Below are 18,482 nucleotides of genomic sequence, written 5' to 3'. Positions count from 1 at the left end.
CATACTATATACACGATGCGCACGTGGGCGTGACGGTTCCAAGGCGATCGGAAGTCCAGGAAACATAAGCCCAGGAAAGATACACCTCTACAGGAGTAAAAGGAAGCCTGTAAGTTGCAGGTAATATACATTCATGCGAATGGAAGGCGGAATAAAAAAAAAACAGTACAAAGGTGATTATATAAAGATAATGAAACGCATACGAAGGTAATGATTAGGGAGCCAGTACATAAGAAAAAATGTTAAGGACAACAAAGGTAAAAGCACAACAAAAGACTATTCGATGTTTCATTAAAAAAGGTATGTGATTTTATACACCAGAAGAAAGCACATCGATGCTGTAGATGCGATAACAAAACGCAGTACAAGAAAGGTAATGATTACAGTACCAATGCACAAAAGAATGTAAAGACCATTAAACGGAAAAGCCCAACAATAGGCTACGCATTGTTTGATTCAAATCTTCGGTAGGTCACCGTGGTGTTACACATATCTGACGATATGTATGAATCTTTAGTGGTCAAAAGGCACTATAGCTTTTAATAAAGAAAAAAAGCTTCTTGCTGCTAGAAATTCTTACGAGTGGGGAAGGCAGGCAGGCGATTCCATTGACGTACGGCTCTTGGAAAAAAAAATTATGCTGCTAAAGACTGATGTATTACATTTGTATTCTCGTTTCTTGGGTTCATTATCTCGGTGTGACGATGTGTAGTCAGGTTAATAAATGTATACGTCACGGGGAACACGAGTATTAGAATTATATGTAAGCTGTGTAACAGCTTCAGTCGTAAAATCGCTCTTCGGTGCTCTAGAGATTCCCATTCCGGCATTGCCTTAGCTTTTGTTGCACTAAACTGCGTGTCATATGTATGACACGCAGTTTAGTGCAACAAAAGCTAGTGCACATCAAGTACGTATCTTGCTGTCCTGAGCTGTACTTTTTCTAGTCTTTCTCTGTCGGTTACAGATGAAGGGTCTCACACAGAGCATACATACTCTAGCAAAGAGCTAACACATAATTTGTATAATATGCCCTGAGTTTGCCAAGAAAACGCACGTGTATTTTGACGCAAAATCCACAAATTCTTGGTAAAAACAACGTGCAGCGCGAAGGACAAGGACTGCGAGAGACGACAAAACAGCGCAGTGTTTGTCGTCTCTCGCAGTCCTTGTCCTTCGCGCTGTACGTCGTTTTTACCATGAATTACCAACTAGACCAAGCAACCACCCTCGTCCCCAAACCCTGACAAACATTACTTGCGGTATAATCAACATGCCGATTCTATGATAAAGAGGGGCGAAAGTAAACGCCTAAGTATTTGCATTCGCAGACCATTTTAACGACATAACTGTTTATAGTGTACTCAAATGTACCAGGGTTCTCTCTCATAGATAACTTGTTTGCTGGAAGTACTGTGTTCGAATCCTGCCATCGTGCCGTATTTTATTTCTTATTTTATTTCTTATTTTATTTCTTATTTGATTATTTATAACGCCGTACATTGTTAAAAATGATGAGTTTGCGAAGTCAAGAAGTCGTTAGAGGCTGAAAGGACAAATTTTTAGGTAAATACGTGCACTAACCATCAATTCCATGTTGGCTCAATCGCCCTGCTTGCAGCTTCCATAGGCACTAGCGCCACGGTTCGCTCTAGTAATTAATGTATGAAAATATGTGTTTGAAAGGGTAAACTACTAGTTCGCTGCACCATTCCTAGATGGCGCTACAATCGCGTTAGCCATTTGAGGCCCGATATACGTACGAAAAAGTGCCTCGAACTCGGCGAGAAAGCTTCGCTTTAAAATTCAGTTGGCAGTCGGCGCTTGTTTTGTGCAGTATTTATTTCTCTGTGAGTTCTTGTTTCATTCGCTCTGTTTAACATACTTATGATCCCTCCCACTCGCGCATCACGTCACCTTTTTATTTCTTGTAGTGTGCGGCGTTTACAAGGCTCTATTAACAGCTTCACCCAATCATTTATGCCATCACCGATTGAAGAGTGGAACAAGCTACAGATCCACAAAGTTGTTAACGAACGTAACCATTTGAAATTCGAGCAGCCGCTGTAACATCATCTCAAAAATTAGCAATAAGTTATGCTATCAATTTTCTGCACGGTCTGACCCGATTGTTCTGTTGTTTTGCATGTTAGTGCATATCCAAGTTTTGACGTGTCATTGTAAGACACGTTTTGGTGCGTTCTCTTTGTATGCACCCCGTATGTAATACTCGAAAGGGTTATTTAAGGGCATACTGAATGATGAAATGATGATAATATAACGCTTCTAGCAAATTGTTAATGTTCTTCTCACACGCGGTGTACACTTGTGAAGGGGTGCTAAAAGAGAATATTAAGTGAAACTTTACGAGTAAATCACGCTTATGCAACCGCAAAGAAACCACTCTTACCGCCAGAGGAGTCCTGGTAGGCATGCAAAGACGAAAAGAACGGATGGCGACGCTGTCCCGAAGCTCTCGCAACGTATCGCTGTGATGTCATGAGTTTTGACGACACTCCGTAAAGAAGAATAACACTGCCTTCCTAAGCAACTACAGGGGTTCAACATACAGCGAGTTTCCAAAATTTTTCGTGCGCCAAAGCGGCCCTAACACTAGAAATAGTTTCAAAATGGTCTCGCGTACCGAGGTCGAAATGTTTTTTTTTTCATACCTATTGTGGTCATCTGATTATGTGTGTCGTAAGGGAAGGGGAAGAGGGGAACAAAAAGGGTCTCAATGGGGGATGATAATTGGAGGAATGAGGTGAAGGACACATTACAGAACTGGTATGACAGGCGTGATGTGCGCATGAATCGCCGCAGTGCCCAGTCATGCGCGCAGCGGCGAACGTGAAAAGAGAATTCTCCCGCATTAGCGTTTCGCTCCAGCGTGACATTAAACGCATGTTACGCGCTTCTTTATCGGCCTTAAAACAAGCGAGCGAGGCCAAGTACGGAATCGTGGCGTCACTGACGTACCACCGGCTCTGGGGCTTCGGAGCGAGATTAAACGAAATGCAGTCCGGCCTCCTTTCTCTCCTCTATAGTCATCAATCGTATTGCCCCAAATTAGCGAATAGAATTTTAAAAGGAAGCTTCACCATTCTAAACTAATTTAGTGTTGCTAGTTAGTGTCTCTTTAAACTATCCATTGCTTCGAGCCAGACGTCAGACCGTTAACTGGAAGCACGCAAGCGCAAGTGTACGTTGTCAGGATTGGGGGCTCAATCCCATCTTCCGTGGTCCTTTGCCAAGATTGGAGTACGGCATGAATTCGAAGGTAGCTGGCCCATGCCGTCGTCCAACTTATTTACGCTGAGATCGTTGATGAAGTGAAGAACTGTTTCTCATCGAGAACGAGGAAAATGGTTTATTTACAGAAACTAAATCAGTCTAACATGACTGCTTGAGAAAAAGAGTATTAGTCCAACAGGACTGCATGAGAGAAGTGACTCAGTCTAACATGACTGCTCAAGAGAAGTGTCTCAGTCTAACATGACTGCTCAAGAGAAGTGTCCTCAGCATTCGCACAACCACAGTTTTTATGCACTCGATCCGCCGGTCCTACGACGCGGCGACTGTTCGTTTACTCATCACCAACTCGCCGCGGCTCTGCAGATCAGTTTACGTACACAAAGGCAACCGCGCTCTGAGGCCCGACGACGGCGTTGGCGGGGTGCCGTTCCGGGAACTATCGGTGCCGATCGAGGGTCGCTCGTTGTTCCGTGCCACGCCGAAGCGTGAGACGCACCAAAATACGTTGTCCCCACGGCAGCTTGTCCATGCGTGTCAAATCAGCTCCGCGTTGGGGAACTCCGGAATCATTGTTCACACACGCCGAACTAGTCCCGTCACAATGTCGATGGGGCGGGTGGAGGGCGGCGGATTCCAGCGCAAAGGCCGCTTCTTTGAACGCCTCCCAGCTGCAGCGACGGAGAGGGGGAGGTGCGCGTCGTGTCGCCCTGTCGTAACTGTGTGGCAATCTTGTTTCGCAGCTCGCCATTCTTGACAACGTAGGTCAAGAAAAGTGTAACGCGAACCAAAAAAAAGAGAAAAGGACTGATATATCGTACTCTCTGTGCGCGAATTAAGCAAGCCAGTACGTGTCACATGACGTCGTCCATTTGATGCTTTCGTTCCTCGTTTATAGTTCTTCACCCGTCTGTGCATATGATAAATGACGGCCGTAATATTAGTTACCCGGGGCACGTGATGAACGCTTCTCATAAAGTACACCCTGTTACAACCAGTCGCAAAACGGGATTGCCACGTGCAAGCGCAGAACGCGGCAGCTTTGCCTGGCCACACGCGGGCCTTGCCCTGAAAACGTATCGGTCCGAAACAGGTGGCCGGCTGTATGGTATACACGCACTCTCCGAAATTAACATTCGCTCGGGGGCGGACGCGGCCTCGCCTTTCTCACTCTTACGTTACTTGTGTTGCATTAGCGGTTCTCACGTTTGGTTAATCACGGCTCGCATAGCGCATACACGTGCTGATGAACTGTGCGGCTGAAACGACGATAACGGCGGCACTTAGCCGTGACGCGCGTGGCGCATTGCGTTGCGGACCTGAGCACAAGGGGAGCCGGGGCAAGCTGCAGGGTCAAAGGTCGCGGGCGCGTTTGTGACCCTCGCACGCGTCTGCGGCGAGTAAGCGTAATGCCCTCTGCTTCGCGGGCTAAGCAGCTCATGCCTTTTACAGGCGAAGCGGTGCTGATTAATGCGGCGTGCCCGACTCAGTGCGGTCGATCTGCTGCCGAGTGTGCGGAGCCCGCCGAACGGTAAAATTAGACGCGTTCTGTCATTCCGTGCTCCGTGATATATGCCCGACGAGTAGCCAAATAGCGGCTCGTACATACGCTGAAAGAGGCCGCCGGCGCGCTAATTAACGTCGGGCTGCGAAAGCAGTTCTCAGTCGACATCCCGAGTCTGCGAAAAACGAATTGCGTTTTCCAAGAAAGAGGAGCGTCTCCAGTGTTTGGTCCAATCGTCGTCACGGGATGCATCTTTCTACGTGTGCAGGGAGGAGCAGAGAACGCACTGTGCGGCGCGTCAAGGTTTACTCAAGGCTTACTTTTCAGGAACGAGAAAGAGGAAAGAAAGAAAGAAGGAAGGGAAGAAAAAAAAGGGAAGGCATTATGGGTGTGCGAATACTGATTTTTGAGACCGAATCGAATACGAATGGCTTTCGAATAATGAATAACAGTTATCACAATTAATATTAAACGATGTTCACATCCCAGTATTCTTATAGTAAAGAAGTTGCTGCCGTTACATAGTAAGTTATTAACTGTTGTTTATTAAAAACGCAAATTGAGCATAGGAGGAACCAAGCCAGCCGTTTCCTCTCATGGGAAGGGCTATTTAGGGAGTGCGAATGATCGCTGTATAGCCCGTAAGGTCCTGCTGCCTAAGCGATGTAGCCTGCGCCCCTACGCAAGTTCTCGTGTTTTATGTCTATACTATGCTGGCCGGTGTGACAATTGACCATACTTTTGCTCTAACTTTATGCTTTTTTGGGCGCAGCTGACATTTTGAAATATTCGAAAACTATTTGAATAATATTCGCATTTACGGATAGTGACTATTTGATTCGTAGACCGAATCGCATTGGGGACACTATTCGATTCGTTCATTATTCGAAACTTTCTAATTTTCGCACACCCCTTGAAAGCGTTAACTGATGGAAGCCCAAGCTGCGTTCTTGGAATCATTCTCGGATGTGTGGTATGGAATCCACATAAAAAACCGTGAAGTTGGAAATGCTTCAGAAAGAGGCTATCAGGTTCATCTACCGTCGATACGATAGCAACTTTTCTCCGTCTTCTAAACCTTCAGAGTTAAATCTAACTACTCTCAGCATCCGTCGCAACATAGAATCCCTAAAGTTCTTGCACTCATTAACTCACCAAACACTTCTTCCCTTAGTACATACATAACATTTGCTGAATCTTCCTCATCTAGGAGGTATCACCATCTTAATATTCTACCCTATCGGTCACGAACTCATGCGTTTAAATGTAGTTTTTTTTCCCCCTTTAACCATTGAATTTTGGAACTCGTTGCCTGGTGCCATTCGTTTTCTCCCGTTGGATGATTTCTTGCTTAAACATGAATGTTGTTGATCTATTTCTCGTTGTTTTCTCTCTCTCGTGCTGCTTGCTTTGCACATTTTTGTACGATATACAACTGTATAATTCCCCCTCCTGCCATAGCCCTAAAAGGGCAGCAGTATGTAAAAATAAACAAATAAACAAATAAATCAATATGTCAGTGCACAGGCTAGCACCTTAACACGGCCCGTACACCACTGCGGCGTGTTTCATTGTGTCGTCTTGTCATTGTCTAGTCATTGTATTGTCGAGTCACCGCGACGCGACTGAGGAGGCTAAATATGTGGGAACCTGGAATGACGTTTGGAGCCAGATCAACGAATTGTGTAGCTGAACCGAAATACTGGTGAAGATGCTACGGCAAATCTATCTATCTATCTATCTATCTATCTATCTATCTATCTATCTATCTATCTATCTATCTATCTATCTATCTATCTATCTATCTATCTATCTATCTATCTATCTATCTATCTATCTATCTATCTATCTATCTATCTATGAATATATATATATATATATATATATATATATATATATATATATATATATATATATATATATATATATATATATATATATATATATATATATATATATATATGAATTAGACCGAGGGGCCCGATTCTTGCTTAATAGTATAGCGAAGATCTCGAATCTAGCAGTTTCGGCAGCCCTGATCCGACATAAATATCCCAAAAGTGGATAGGAAACGGCACCACGGTATACCTTAAGCGGTAAGAGCATCGCACGCGTAATACCAAGACGTGGGCTCGTATCCCACCTGCGGCCAGTTCCTTTTTCATCCAAATTCATTTTCATTTGTTCATCTTTACTTCTATTAACAACAACAAATAATTTCCCCTACGCTGCCCTTCGTGTCATTGTTGGCTTCTTATGATTATATTATATATATATTCCTCTATAGCCAGCTACTCTGTGTGGGGTAAGGCGTAATGGAATAGAAAGAGAAACAAAAAATGGATGACGATGGAGCGAAGAGGCGAACACACGTAACGGGCAAGCATACGCTCGAAGCCTATCTCGATTTGTCACTCGATGGCAGCAGCCGAGCTCTTGTACACGAGAGAGGGCATGCGAATCTTGGAATCGGATTCAGAAAACGGCACTTTGTTCGCGCGCTCTGCAATTGGGGGTGACCTTTGGTCTCCGGCTGGTCCACGGTGTACAGCCACCAACGTATCATCAAAACGATAACCGCCAGTGACTGCAAGTCACGTAGAACCACAACAACCAGCGACGGCGACGACAACGAAGAGGTTGTCTCTAGGAACTCGTCGACGCCATCTCATCGTGCAGACACGTGCCGTACCGGATACGGTCAATTATCGCTAACGCGAAGGCCGAATGTTACACGGCCGACGAGCTTGGCTTCGTTAGGTATCAGACGGCGAAGCTCTGTGAGATGCGTATCAGTGAAGCAAAACAAAACGACTCGCGATTCGCAGTGTGACCTGTGCACATGCGAGTTGCATTTCTAAGGAACGACGGAGCGCCTTGCTGGCGATCGTCGTTCTCAACGGCCTTGGCTTGTGGCAGTGGACGGACGGCCGCGCCGTTTCACTCGAAATGCTACTTGCGCGTTCGCCATTCATGGGACAACAATTGAGACAGCTTGATTGGAGCCCTTATCGCGACGTACAGATGCGCACGCGTTTAGAGGAGCACGTAAGTAAGTTGCGGGCTATATATCGCTTCGCGGCACACATTTGGCGCGACCTTCGTCGGTCGGTATGAAGGTCGTGCACCTCGGGAGTAACAAAGCAACGGATGAGGCCTGGGTCGACGAGGGGACGTGGAAGCCGGTGTGGGTTATTTTCGAAACGTTACCTATGGCTTCAGCGGACGCCGAAAAGCGCGTCAGCGCGTACCTTGGTCGCGTCATCGTCCTGTAGAATTAAGTAACGGTGGGTATACGCGATGTACTTGCTAAAGTGCTTATTAGTGGTTGGATTGCGCAACATTTTGACGAGACATACAGAAGAGAAACACACACCACAGAGCACTTTGTGGTGTGTGTTTCTCTTCTGTGTGTCTCGTCAAAGTGTTGCGCAATCCAACCTGTAATGTGCTATACCAACACGCCCAGTCTTCAACCTTTGCTAAAGTGCAACCATGTTCGACGAATATTTTTCCTCGTATAGTACAAACGAGAAGATGCATAAAAAAGAAGGTAAGCGACGTGGGGAAAAATCGCAGAATGGAGACGTTTTACAGGATTCCAGGATTATACAGGAAATTCAACAAATTTTCAGCTTTACTTTCTTTTACAGAATCATTTGAGAAAGAGATTGCTGTTCTTTAAACAAGCGAACTCGGGTCGCCCTGTAGCCGGGCCAGTGCCTGTCTGACTTGCCTAGATCACAGAAAAACCATGTGACACCAAAGAAAAGAGAATATTTCACATTTATTTTTGACCGTGGCGAGTACGTTGGTGCGAAGAAAACAGTGGAAATGATAATTAATTAGAAAATATTTATTAAGGTAAATAATTAATTAGTAAATTATTTGCTGAATTATCCCCAACTTGAAGCTTCTTCAAGCATATCAAAAACGCTAGTATGCGCTCTGCATGCCGCTTCCAGCTCTTAAATCACAGTTCTTAAGCGTCAAATTCAGCGTATCAAAAATGATACGTTGAACTTCCTGGAGAGAGGGTAGGGGGAGAGGATAAATAAAGAAAAAAGGAGAGCGAAATAAAGAGAGAAAAAAAGAGAAAAGCTTTTGGATGAACACTTCTCACATTTTTTTTTTATTGAGCAAGAAAGAAATCGCATCGTCTGATCTGGTTCGCTCAGAAACAGTGGGTATTTAGCAGCTCAACATGCCAACAACACTTAACAGGGAGACTTGAGAAAGATAGAATTGCTTTGTTTGGGCAGGAAGATATATCTTGTCAATATGCGTGCTGTCTTATGTTTAAAAAAAATTCTGGAGTTTTACGTGCCGAAACCACGATATCATTATTGAGGCACGTCGTAGTGGGAGAATCAGCATTAATTTTGATCTCTTAGTTTTCGGTGGCTTGCATTTTTCATCTGTTATCATTTCGTAATCTATTGCGGCTTTTGTTGCTTGGAATACCGGTTTAAACGTTACGATAACAAGGCGTTGTTGGGCCTATTTAACAATAAGCGACGCAGTCACTATAGCTTCTTTCATCCAAAGCGAGATGTTAGGTAAAAATCTGCTAAAATGACAAATTACAAAGCAATGCAGGTGCTCTAGTTGACTAAACGTCCGCGATTCGATGGTGTTTGTGCATAGTGCTCTTCGTAAATTAAGGAAAGGAAAATGATATAAGGACATACGCCAGCGTGCTGCAGTGACATGTATCATGTAACCTAACCGTATACACGTCCTTTTTTAATTTTTTTGCAGAGCTTGCGCCTTTCTCTTTGCTTCACCCGGTTTGTATTTTTTTGTGTCGGTGGTATTTGCACAAAAGCAATAAAGAACTTCACAGGGAAGTAAACATGTTGGACTAGTTCGTATTAAAATTCAACGAAATTCTGGGGTTTTTCGTGCCAAACCTGCGCTGTGATTACCAAGCACACCCTAGTGCGTGACTCCGGATTAATTCATCACCACCTGGGATATGCTTGCACGTACACCTAAATCTATGCGCACGAGCGTTTTTTGCATCTCACCGCCATCGAAATGCGCTCATCGCCGCCGGAATCGAACCCGCGTCCCCGGCAGCGCGACGCCGTAGCTCCTGCGCTACCACGGCGGGCAAACGAGTTGGCATGTGCTTATACAGGGTGTTTCACGTAACTTGATCCAAACGTTAAAAGCATGAAAATGGCACGTAGCGGGGCCGAACCAAGGTAATGTTGTTTGCCGTCGCTTGGAGATACTCAGATTATTTCTTGCATTACTCCTAATTACATAATTACTCTTAATTAATCAACCAACCTTTCAAATATTATGTTTCAATGAAAAGTGTCAACCAGGAAATTGTAGAGCAACGCGAGAAACTCCCGATACAGCTTTCTGTTGCTCAACACGTGCTACAGAAATGTGTTTTACCGAGCGTGAAAGAAGCCCGCAAATACACGCAAAATTGCCGCGCGACTGGCTGCTCGAGGCACTTTGCGTGTATTCGCGGGCTGCTTTCAGCTCGGTAAAACACATTTCTGTAGCACGTATTGAGCAACAGAAAGCTGTATCAGGAGTTTCTCGCGTTGCTCTGCAATTTCCTGGTTGACACTTTTCATTGAAATATAATATTTGAAAGGTTGGTTGATTAATTAAGAGTAATTATATAATTAGGAGTAATGCAAGAAATAATCTGAGTATCTCCAAGTGACGGCAAACAACATTACCTTGGTTCGGTCCAGCTACGAAGTGTTTGCATATTTTTAAAGTTTGGCTCAAGTTAAGTATACCACCCTGTATATAGCCACTTCAGTCATGGTGCACACAATTGCGTACATGCTTCATTTCTTTTTTTTTTACGCTGCGGTAAAGTAGTGGCAAGAAAAAAATACACAGAAATTGAACTGCGAGTCAATTGATGCCTCTCTTTTCCCTGTGTGACTCAAGTTCACTTCAGAACGCAGAGCATTGCTATGCAGACGAACACTTTATTAAAGGCACTATACCGTGTTAAACGGGATGTTACTCGCGCCCCTTTTCGACAGCGATGGTGAAGGAAGACCTTCCCCGCCCTAGTAATGTCTGCATGCAATAATTAACGCGTACCTGTGGCATTGGCCGGCGATTGAATATGTTTAATAAAAATTGCGAGATGACTGACGGTAAAGACCCCCCCCCCTCCCCCCCCTTTTTTTTTGCGGCATAGTTTGTTCTACACCCGCCGCGGTGTCATATATAGCGGCTGTGGTGTTGCGCTGCTAAGCACGAGGTCGCGGGATTAAATCTCGGCCCCGGCGGCCGCACTTGGGGGGAGTCAAAAGGCAGAAAACGCCCATGTCCCGTGCACTGGGGGTACGCTAAGAATCCCCTGGTGGTCAAAACTAATCCAGACTCCGCCCCCACTACGGCGTGCCTCGTAAGCAAATCGTGGTTTTGGAACATGATACCCCAGAGTTCAATTCAGTTTCTTCCATAGGAACGAGATGGCGCTTTCGGCGGCACGCCACCCGTTGCCTCAGGCGACAGCGCACGCACGCGAAACACAGCTGTATCGCTTCTGCGCTTCTAGTGTGCGATCAGCTATCGAGAATGCAAATTGGGTGACCGCTGTACTGCGCTCCATTCGTACTGCCAAACGTGGAACCATCGAGGGATGACCTGTGCAGTAGTTGGGCTGCAAAAATAGTGACTGACATATCTAAATATGTGTGACCAAGTTCAGGGACCGCTGCTACAGCTGCCCCTATTGTCGGCCTTTCGAAATGTAGGGCTTTCCTCGAGGAATAAAATTCACTCATGCACCAGCGTTGTATCGCTTACTTTAAAAGAAAGCACTTCAACCCCAGAACGTCGGCAAGAGTGAGTACCACTCGTTACACATTGACAAAGGGAGGAGCGCCGCTTCGTGGCATAGTAGGTTTCCCGCACGTTGTCTACACACATCCACCCCAACGCACTCAAACTTACGTCCACTCCATCGCCAACGTATGAATAAGTAAATGGGTGCACTCTTGGATCAATGCGAAGAAGCACGGGTGGGAGACTGCACTGACAGCAAACGAATGTCCGAAACTGAACGTTTGGTGGCGATTCACAGAGTGGGCGAGTGAATATCGATAAGACTTCGTTGCTATACGCTATTACAGAGTACAGAACACCTACGTTCCAAGCCTTGTGCGCAGCAAAAACAAATTTACCGCAACTGAGCACACCCGCGTGGGATTAGGCAGGATATAAACCATCGGATTTAGACTGCACCAAGGAACTTTGCTGAATCAGAGACATGACAAGCCGCTGCTTCAAGGTGTTTGCAAATATAGAAGGAAGAGCAAAAGATACCGATTCTTATATCAGGTACGAAACAAACAATTTCTGGTTGAATGCAGACGCGAAAGTTTGGACATCTTGGAATACGTTGCTATGAAATTATGGGCTTCAACGTGCCAAAATCACTTTCTGATTATGAGGCACGCCGTAGTGGAGGACTCCGGAAATTTCGACCACTTGGGGTTTTTTAACGTGCACCTAAATCTAAGTACACGGGCGTTTTCGCATTTCGCCCCCACCGGAATGCGGCCGCTGTGACCGGGATTCGATCCCGCGACCTCGTGCTTAGCAGCCCAACACCATAGCCACTGAGCAACCACGGCGGGTGAATACGTTGCTAGACCCGCTTCTATAGTACAAGCAGCTTACACGCTGCCCGAACCGTTTGGACAAAGCGTAATGCGCTCCGAAGGCACTGAAATGTGTTTCAAAAGTGTGATCAAAGCTTCGTATCGTCCAGCCAGTCACCACCTTCGATATCTGCGCCGAAAACGAGGTTTGCCGAGATGCACCGGGGCGTCATGCTCATCCATTGTAAACACGGAGGCAACGGAGGCAGCTCAGCCAAGCAATAGGTGCATCACCACGGGATAAAACAATGGCGGTACCCGCGGGATCGCTGTATAAACGGCCTGTACACCAAGTCGAAATTTAGTTTGCAGTTACAAGCACTCACTAGAAAATGCACGAAGGATCATCTTACCATCCGTGACTTCAGTATTAACCCCGAGAAAGAGGAATGGCGCCCTCTCGCGAGTGACGTCACGGCCAGGACGCCGCTCGCTCCGGCTCGCTCGGCTGCCGCGCGCGCTCGTTCCCTTCGTGTATGCTTGGAGTATGGGTGGCTCGAGCCGTACGTATTGAAGAATAAGTCGGCTTCTTTCAGCTGCAATACCTTAACCACAGTTTCTTCTTCAAAAGCGTGTGAGTCGAGAAACTTTGCGACTTGGATATCGCAAGCTAAGTAGCGTTAAAGGGGTCTACAAGTTTTTGCAATGCATATATGCGCCGTGTCTATCGGTAAATTTTGACTAAAAAAAGAATATCTGCAAATTCAACGCGCGAAGTTGTGTATGATGCTTCGCTAAACACTTAACATTCCTTTAGTATTTAGCTATGAGAGGTATTGCATTTTACGTGGAAGAAAAATTTGGTACTTGGCGTCAACATGTTATCCGATGTTAGAAAGACACTGCCCAGCGAAGCTGTCATCATGATTCCTATTACTCTGGTGTGTTGTTCTATTCAAATATGGCCATTCATTAATGCGTAAAAAAATAGTTAGGCGCGCATTTCTTATGAAAATGTTTGCTGCTAATTTCATCCCCCTCTGAAACAGGCCTCCAAAAAACGAATTGCTCATGGCTGCTAACACGACGGCGTGTCATGTAGAGTATTTACATAGTTAATTCACAAACACCATAGTAGCAATCACCTGAGAGAAAAGTTTCGTTGTTTAGATCAACAGCCACTCAATTGAAAGTGATGAAATGTATCATAGTGGCCCTCAGTAGCCTTTATCGACAATATGGCACACCCCTGATCACGTAACGGTAGCAATCGACTGTCCGTATGGCGAGGCACGCTATGTTCGTGAAACCCATCAGTTCACTTCAACTTCGAATTAAAACCATAAAGCATTTTTTTACAGCGCCAACTGGAATGGCTAAAGTATTCTCGAGCTACTACTACGCAGCTTAGATTGCCTACAAAAGGAAAATTCAAGCACCTTTTGTCTCACCATGTCTCGATCCAGCGTTATTTAATTATACAAACGGATAACTATTCGCTTCGTCGGTACTTAAAAGAGAACCTTGCAGGCTAATTTAAGTTTGCTCCAATCCAATCGCAAACATTCATAAAGAAAGCACCACAAGCCTTGCATATACTTTCACTTGATTTCTGACCCTCCACAGGGGGAATTTCGATATCTTCAATATGTCCCATACTACTAGTCATTGACGCTTCGACTGCTTTCTGGCTGCAGCTATGCGGTTCAGCAGGCATACTTCACTAAAAAAATTGGGCCTAGCAGCCTGTGTCAGTTTGCCAAACAGATTCGTCATGTATATTCCTCAAGCAACAAGCACCAGTAAATTTCTCAAGTGAGTTTGATTTGATTTGATTTATTAATTTCGATTTACACACACACATGTACAGAGGAGTGGTAAATGGAGGTGGATGAGGGAAAAAAGCCGCACAGACGCGGCTTGAGGTAATCTCACCCTCTTAGGTACAATATGGCTGCATGGGGTAACACATCAAGCGCCATATAAATTACATTTATATAGTGGCCATAAAACATTGCAGTTATACAATATATGAAAGCACAGTGAAATACTTCCATGATAACAATGCAAAACACACTGCGGCATTGAAATAAATAAATGATATACACTTGGTAACATAGATAAACAAGAGGAACATAACATGCATTATTAATCATTAACAAACGCGCTCTAAAGAGGTGAGTTGAACGTGTAGCACGGAAAAGGGAATATATATTGGTACATCCCTATTTGTACTCTGTAAATAGCTGTAAGCCTTCATTAACTTTACTTCAAATTTCCGCCGCTTAAAAAAAATAAACACGTGAAGAACCTCCTAATGTTGACAAGCAGTTAAAGAAGCAAGTGAGGCATGTAGAATCTAAGCTCCATTATTAGTTAAGTCACCGTGCTACTGCCGAGCGTTTCTGTGAGGAAATGCAAAAATTCGATATTATACCATGAACTACTCGTCGTGAGCAAACCTGTTTTAGCGGAATAAAATCAACGTAACTGCTGTAGAAGTCATATATAGCCAGATTTGTGACATACTTGTTGCACCGCGGCAGGTATGGTATCATAACTGGATTCCTATAGGCTACACTCTAAGAAAAATCCCGGGGAAAACGGGAGTAACTGCACCGTTAGTCCTAAAAAGGGCGCTTTCGTCCCTCAAAGGACTAACTGCATGAATGTGCGTGCCGTGTGCAAATTTCGGAGACTAAGTGTTTAATCCCTTCTCGAAAAGAGAGCAATGGGAGGACGAACGGCAACAGTTACTCCCCAGGCACTTCGCTGTTTTCGTCCATGTCATGGAGCGATGCGGCGAAAACGGTATTGTCAAGAAATCGTGAATGGTTCGAAGTTCGTGCATTGTCTATTGAACTACATGCAAAGCAGCACCTTGCCTCCCATCGTGAGAAAATTACCTGAAACTTAAAACTGGAATGTGAAGAGGCATGCCCTTCGTGCGTACCCCATAAGTGAGCGATACACATTAAACGCGCAAGTCATTGATAGACGGCTAGATTTTCTTTGTCAATAGTACCTGAGTTCCTTCCGTTCCAAGGAGGTTGCGAACTGAAGCGATGTGTAGCTCAAACGGCACACGCTAAGGGACAGAGAAATTGCCCTTCTCTGTCGTCTTCGGTGCCCCGTTTGAGCTCGCTACACGTATACATGGCGTAGTGCCTCAGTTTAAATCACCCTAAGAATACTCGGGCTGATTTCTTTTCGAAGTCGCTTATGGTTGCAAGTACACTCAACGTGAGACTCTCGCTGCATAGCTTGCACAATATACGGAGTCACATTTAAATTGCGGCACTTGCGTTCCCATGCTTAACATCGTCTAAATATCTGGTCTTGTCAACCAAGCGGCGTGGTGTAGTCATTCCTTCGTCGGCTCTCGTGCGCGTCGGACGCTGGGATCATGTGCTCTCTCCGAGCGGTGTCAGCGGCTTCAGGCCGTGGTTCTACTGTATCTGATGAGGATTACAAGGTTATTCTGCCCCAACTGCCAACTGGAAACGCTTCCCTGAACACTGTATTTCTTCATTGCGATGTGTCTGCCAGGCCCTACCGAATCAACGATTTCGAAGCAGAAATTGAGCGCCTACAAGTAGTCAAGGATGTAGCATCGATCGGTGCCTACCAGATGAATCACGTCTGGGCGCTAACGACATATTCCATGGCCGCAAAACAAGTGCTCGTAGATGCAAAGGAACTGCGCATCAAGGGTAAAAGATGCCTTGTCATCGACCCCAACGACAGTCAGGTGAGAGTCAAACTTCACTGGCTTCCTTACCATATCAGTGACGACGCCGTGCGAAAAGCGTTGGAACCATACGGGAAAATTGAAGAAATGAGTAGAGAAACGTGGATGACTGGAAAATTCAAGGGAGCGCAAACCTCATCTAGGTCGGTGACTTTGAGACTGAAACACGGATTTACTGTCGAATCGCTTCCGCATCAGATTCGTATTCAGGGCAGCAACACTCTTGTAATTGTGCCTGGACGACCACCCCTGTGTCTGCGATGTAAAAAATCGGGCCATATAAGAAAGGATTGTCGTATCCCGCGGTGTTCTGCATGCCGCAAATTTGGTCACGAAGCTGACGACTGCAGGAAAACTTACGCTGCCATGACACGGGAAGACGGCGAGAACGACGACACAGATGCGCTCATGGATGAGGATGAAGCTGTAGAATCTTTACAGCCTCGTAACATCAATCTTTCCTCGTGGGTGCCTGAGCCTGCAACACCAACCACGAAAAAAGAAGCTGAGGCCGACTCTCCAATGAAGCCTGTATCACCTGTTGTCGCTGTAACAACGGATAAAATCTCGGGGGAGCCCGAAGAAAAGTGCAGTGTAGTGCTTCAAGTTCCGTGCCCTTCAGTGCCTGTGGAGACGCCGACGGCGTCTAAAGTGAGCTACCCAGCAGAACTAGAACGCCTCGAGACGCCCGTGGCGTCTGACGACGCAATATCTGCGACAGAAGCAGGGATTGCGGACTTAGGAGCGGAATGTCCCAAGACGCCAGCGGCGTCTGAAGCCCCGTACCTTCCAATGGAAGCGGAGACGCCAGAGGTGTACCATTCCCTGGAGTCTGAGCCGGAGGACGCAAGCAATAGGGCCACAAGGATGCCTGAGTTTGGTTCGGACGAGGATGAAGGCACATCAGGGAGCATTACAGAGATGAGAAGCATGGCGCAAAAAGTAAAATCGAAAGCGGCCATGAAGAGGAACCGTGTTACCACGGCTCCTCGGATACCGCCCGTGGAAAAACGTCACAAGCGCTCCTTGTGAGCCGGAAAGACCACGCCTCAAAGGTATGCATCATTGGCCGGAGTATCGGCAGTTTTATCACTATGGCTTACTTAAAGCTAGCAACCTTTAACTGCGTGAGCTTGGTCGCACGCTGGAGGAAGCAGTGGTTTCTCAATCTTCTACTGCAAGAAAATGTTGACATTGCGTTTATTCAGGAGACAAAACTTTCATCGAGTGTGCAGTTGGAAGAGATGGACCACTTTGTTCGTAACCATTACTCGTTTTATTTTTCGCCTGCTTGTGGTTACAGCGGAGGGACGGCAGTTTTGGTGAAGAAACACTCAGCGGTACTAGTGTACCCCGAGTGGGACAAGGACCGAAACGGCCGTGTATGTAGTGTGGATTTGATATACCGGAATGAACCATACAAGCTTGTTTCCATTCATGCTCCGAATGACGCACCGCTACGAAAAGAATTCTTTTCAGGCCTGAGGCAGTATCTTGACTCACCATGCCGTACCATGTTTGCCGGAGACTTTAATTGTGTTTTACGTGCTTCAGACTGTTCGAAAAAGCGATCGCCAGATACCAGCCTAGCAGAGCTCAGGAAGCTTTTGAGAGACTATGACTTGCAAGATGTTACCGAGATTGCGCCAGGAGATAATGATGGTTTTACACATTGGCAAGGGGACTGTCATTCAAGGCTTGATCGGTTTTACGTGTCTAGTGACCTCTCATCGTACAACGTGCGTTATAAAGTGCAACCTGTTGCATTCTCAGATCATGCATTTGTCACAGCCGTATTTGAAGAAAAGAAAATAACAAGAAAGAGGCACAAAGAGTGGCAGTTGTGGAAGCTGAATGAGAGTCTGCTGGATGACAAAGAAATATTCGGCAGCATGAAGAATCTAATCAAGGAAAAAACGAAAGGAGGACAGGTAGATACGATATTGTGGGAAGAGATAAAGGAAGAATGTAAGATGTTTCTACTTGCAAAAGGACAGGAAAAATCAGTACTGAAGAAGAGCGAAAAGCTGAGCTTGCTACGAACTCTAAAAAATCTAATCGAAGCCGAAAACTGTCACCCGGGTACCCTCACAGAGGATATCAAAGAGTGCAAAGGCCAGCTGCTGTCAATCTTGGAGAAAGAATATAAAGGCGCTATGATCAGGTCTAGGACGGAATCACAGCAGAGAGATGAGGAACCGCTCAAGATTTTCAAGACAAAAGAAAGACAGCGCGGCATGAAAAACAGAATAGAAGCAATACAGAGCGGGGACAGTATTCTCAAATCACAAAATGACATCGAGACTGCCTTCACTCAAGCATACAAAGGCCTCTTCGAATACGGAAGTTACACATGCGACCGTGAACTCTTGCAAAA

The 18,482-nt window shown here is 45.5% G+C and overlaps 1 protein-coding gene across 1 annotated transcript; it reads left to right on the top strand.

Annotated features, from left to right (window-relative positions):
- The first annotated feature begins 15,726 nt into the window (after positions 1-15,726).
- On the top strand, positions 15,727-17,137 carry LOC135916994 (uncharacterized). Its single transcript, XM_065450441.2, has one exon. The coding sequence runs from the start codon at positions 15,761-15,763 to the stop codon at positions 17,135-17,137; it is 1,377 nt and encodes a 458-aa protein (XP_065306513.1). The 5' UTR covers positions 15,727-15,760.
- Positions 17,138-18,482: the final 1,345 nt, after the last annotated feature.

Source organism: Dermacentor albipictus, chromosome 1, assembly GCF_038994185.2.
Source record: "Dermacentor albipictus isolate Rhodes 1998 colony chromosome 1, USDA_Dalb.pri_finalv2, whole genome shotgun sequence".
NCBI classification, from domain to species: domain Eukaryota; kingdom Metazoa; phylum Arthropoda; class Arachnida; order Ixodida; family Ixodidae; genus Dermacentor; species Dermacentor albipictus.
This window is presented reverse-complemented; position numbering and strand designations above follow the sequence as displayed.

Bases quoted from the DNA above. Each gene is read 5' to 3' on its own strand.
- LOC135916994 (XM_065450441.2), top strand. From the start codon at position 15,761: ATGTGCTCTCTCCGAGCGGTGTCAGCGGCTTCAGGCCGTGGTTCTACT.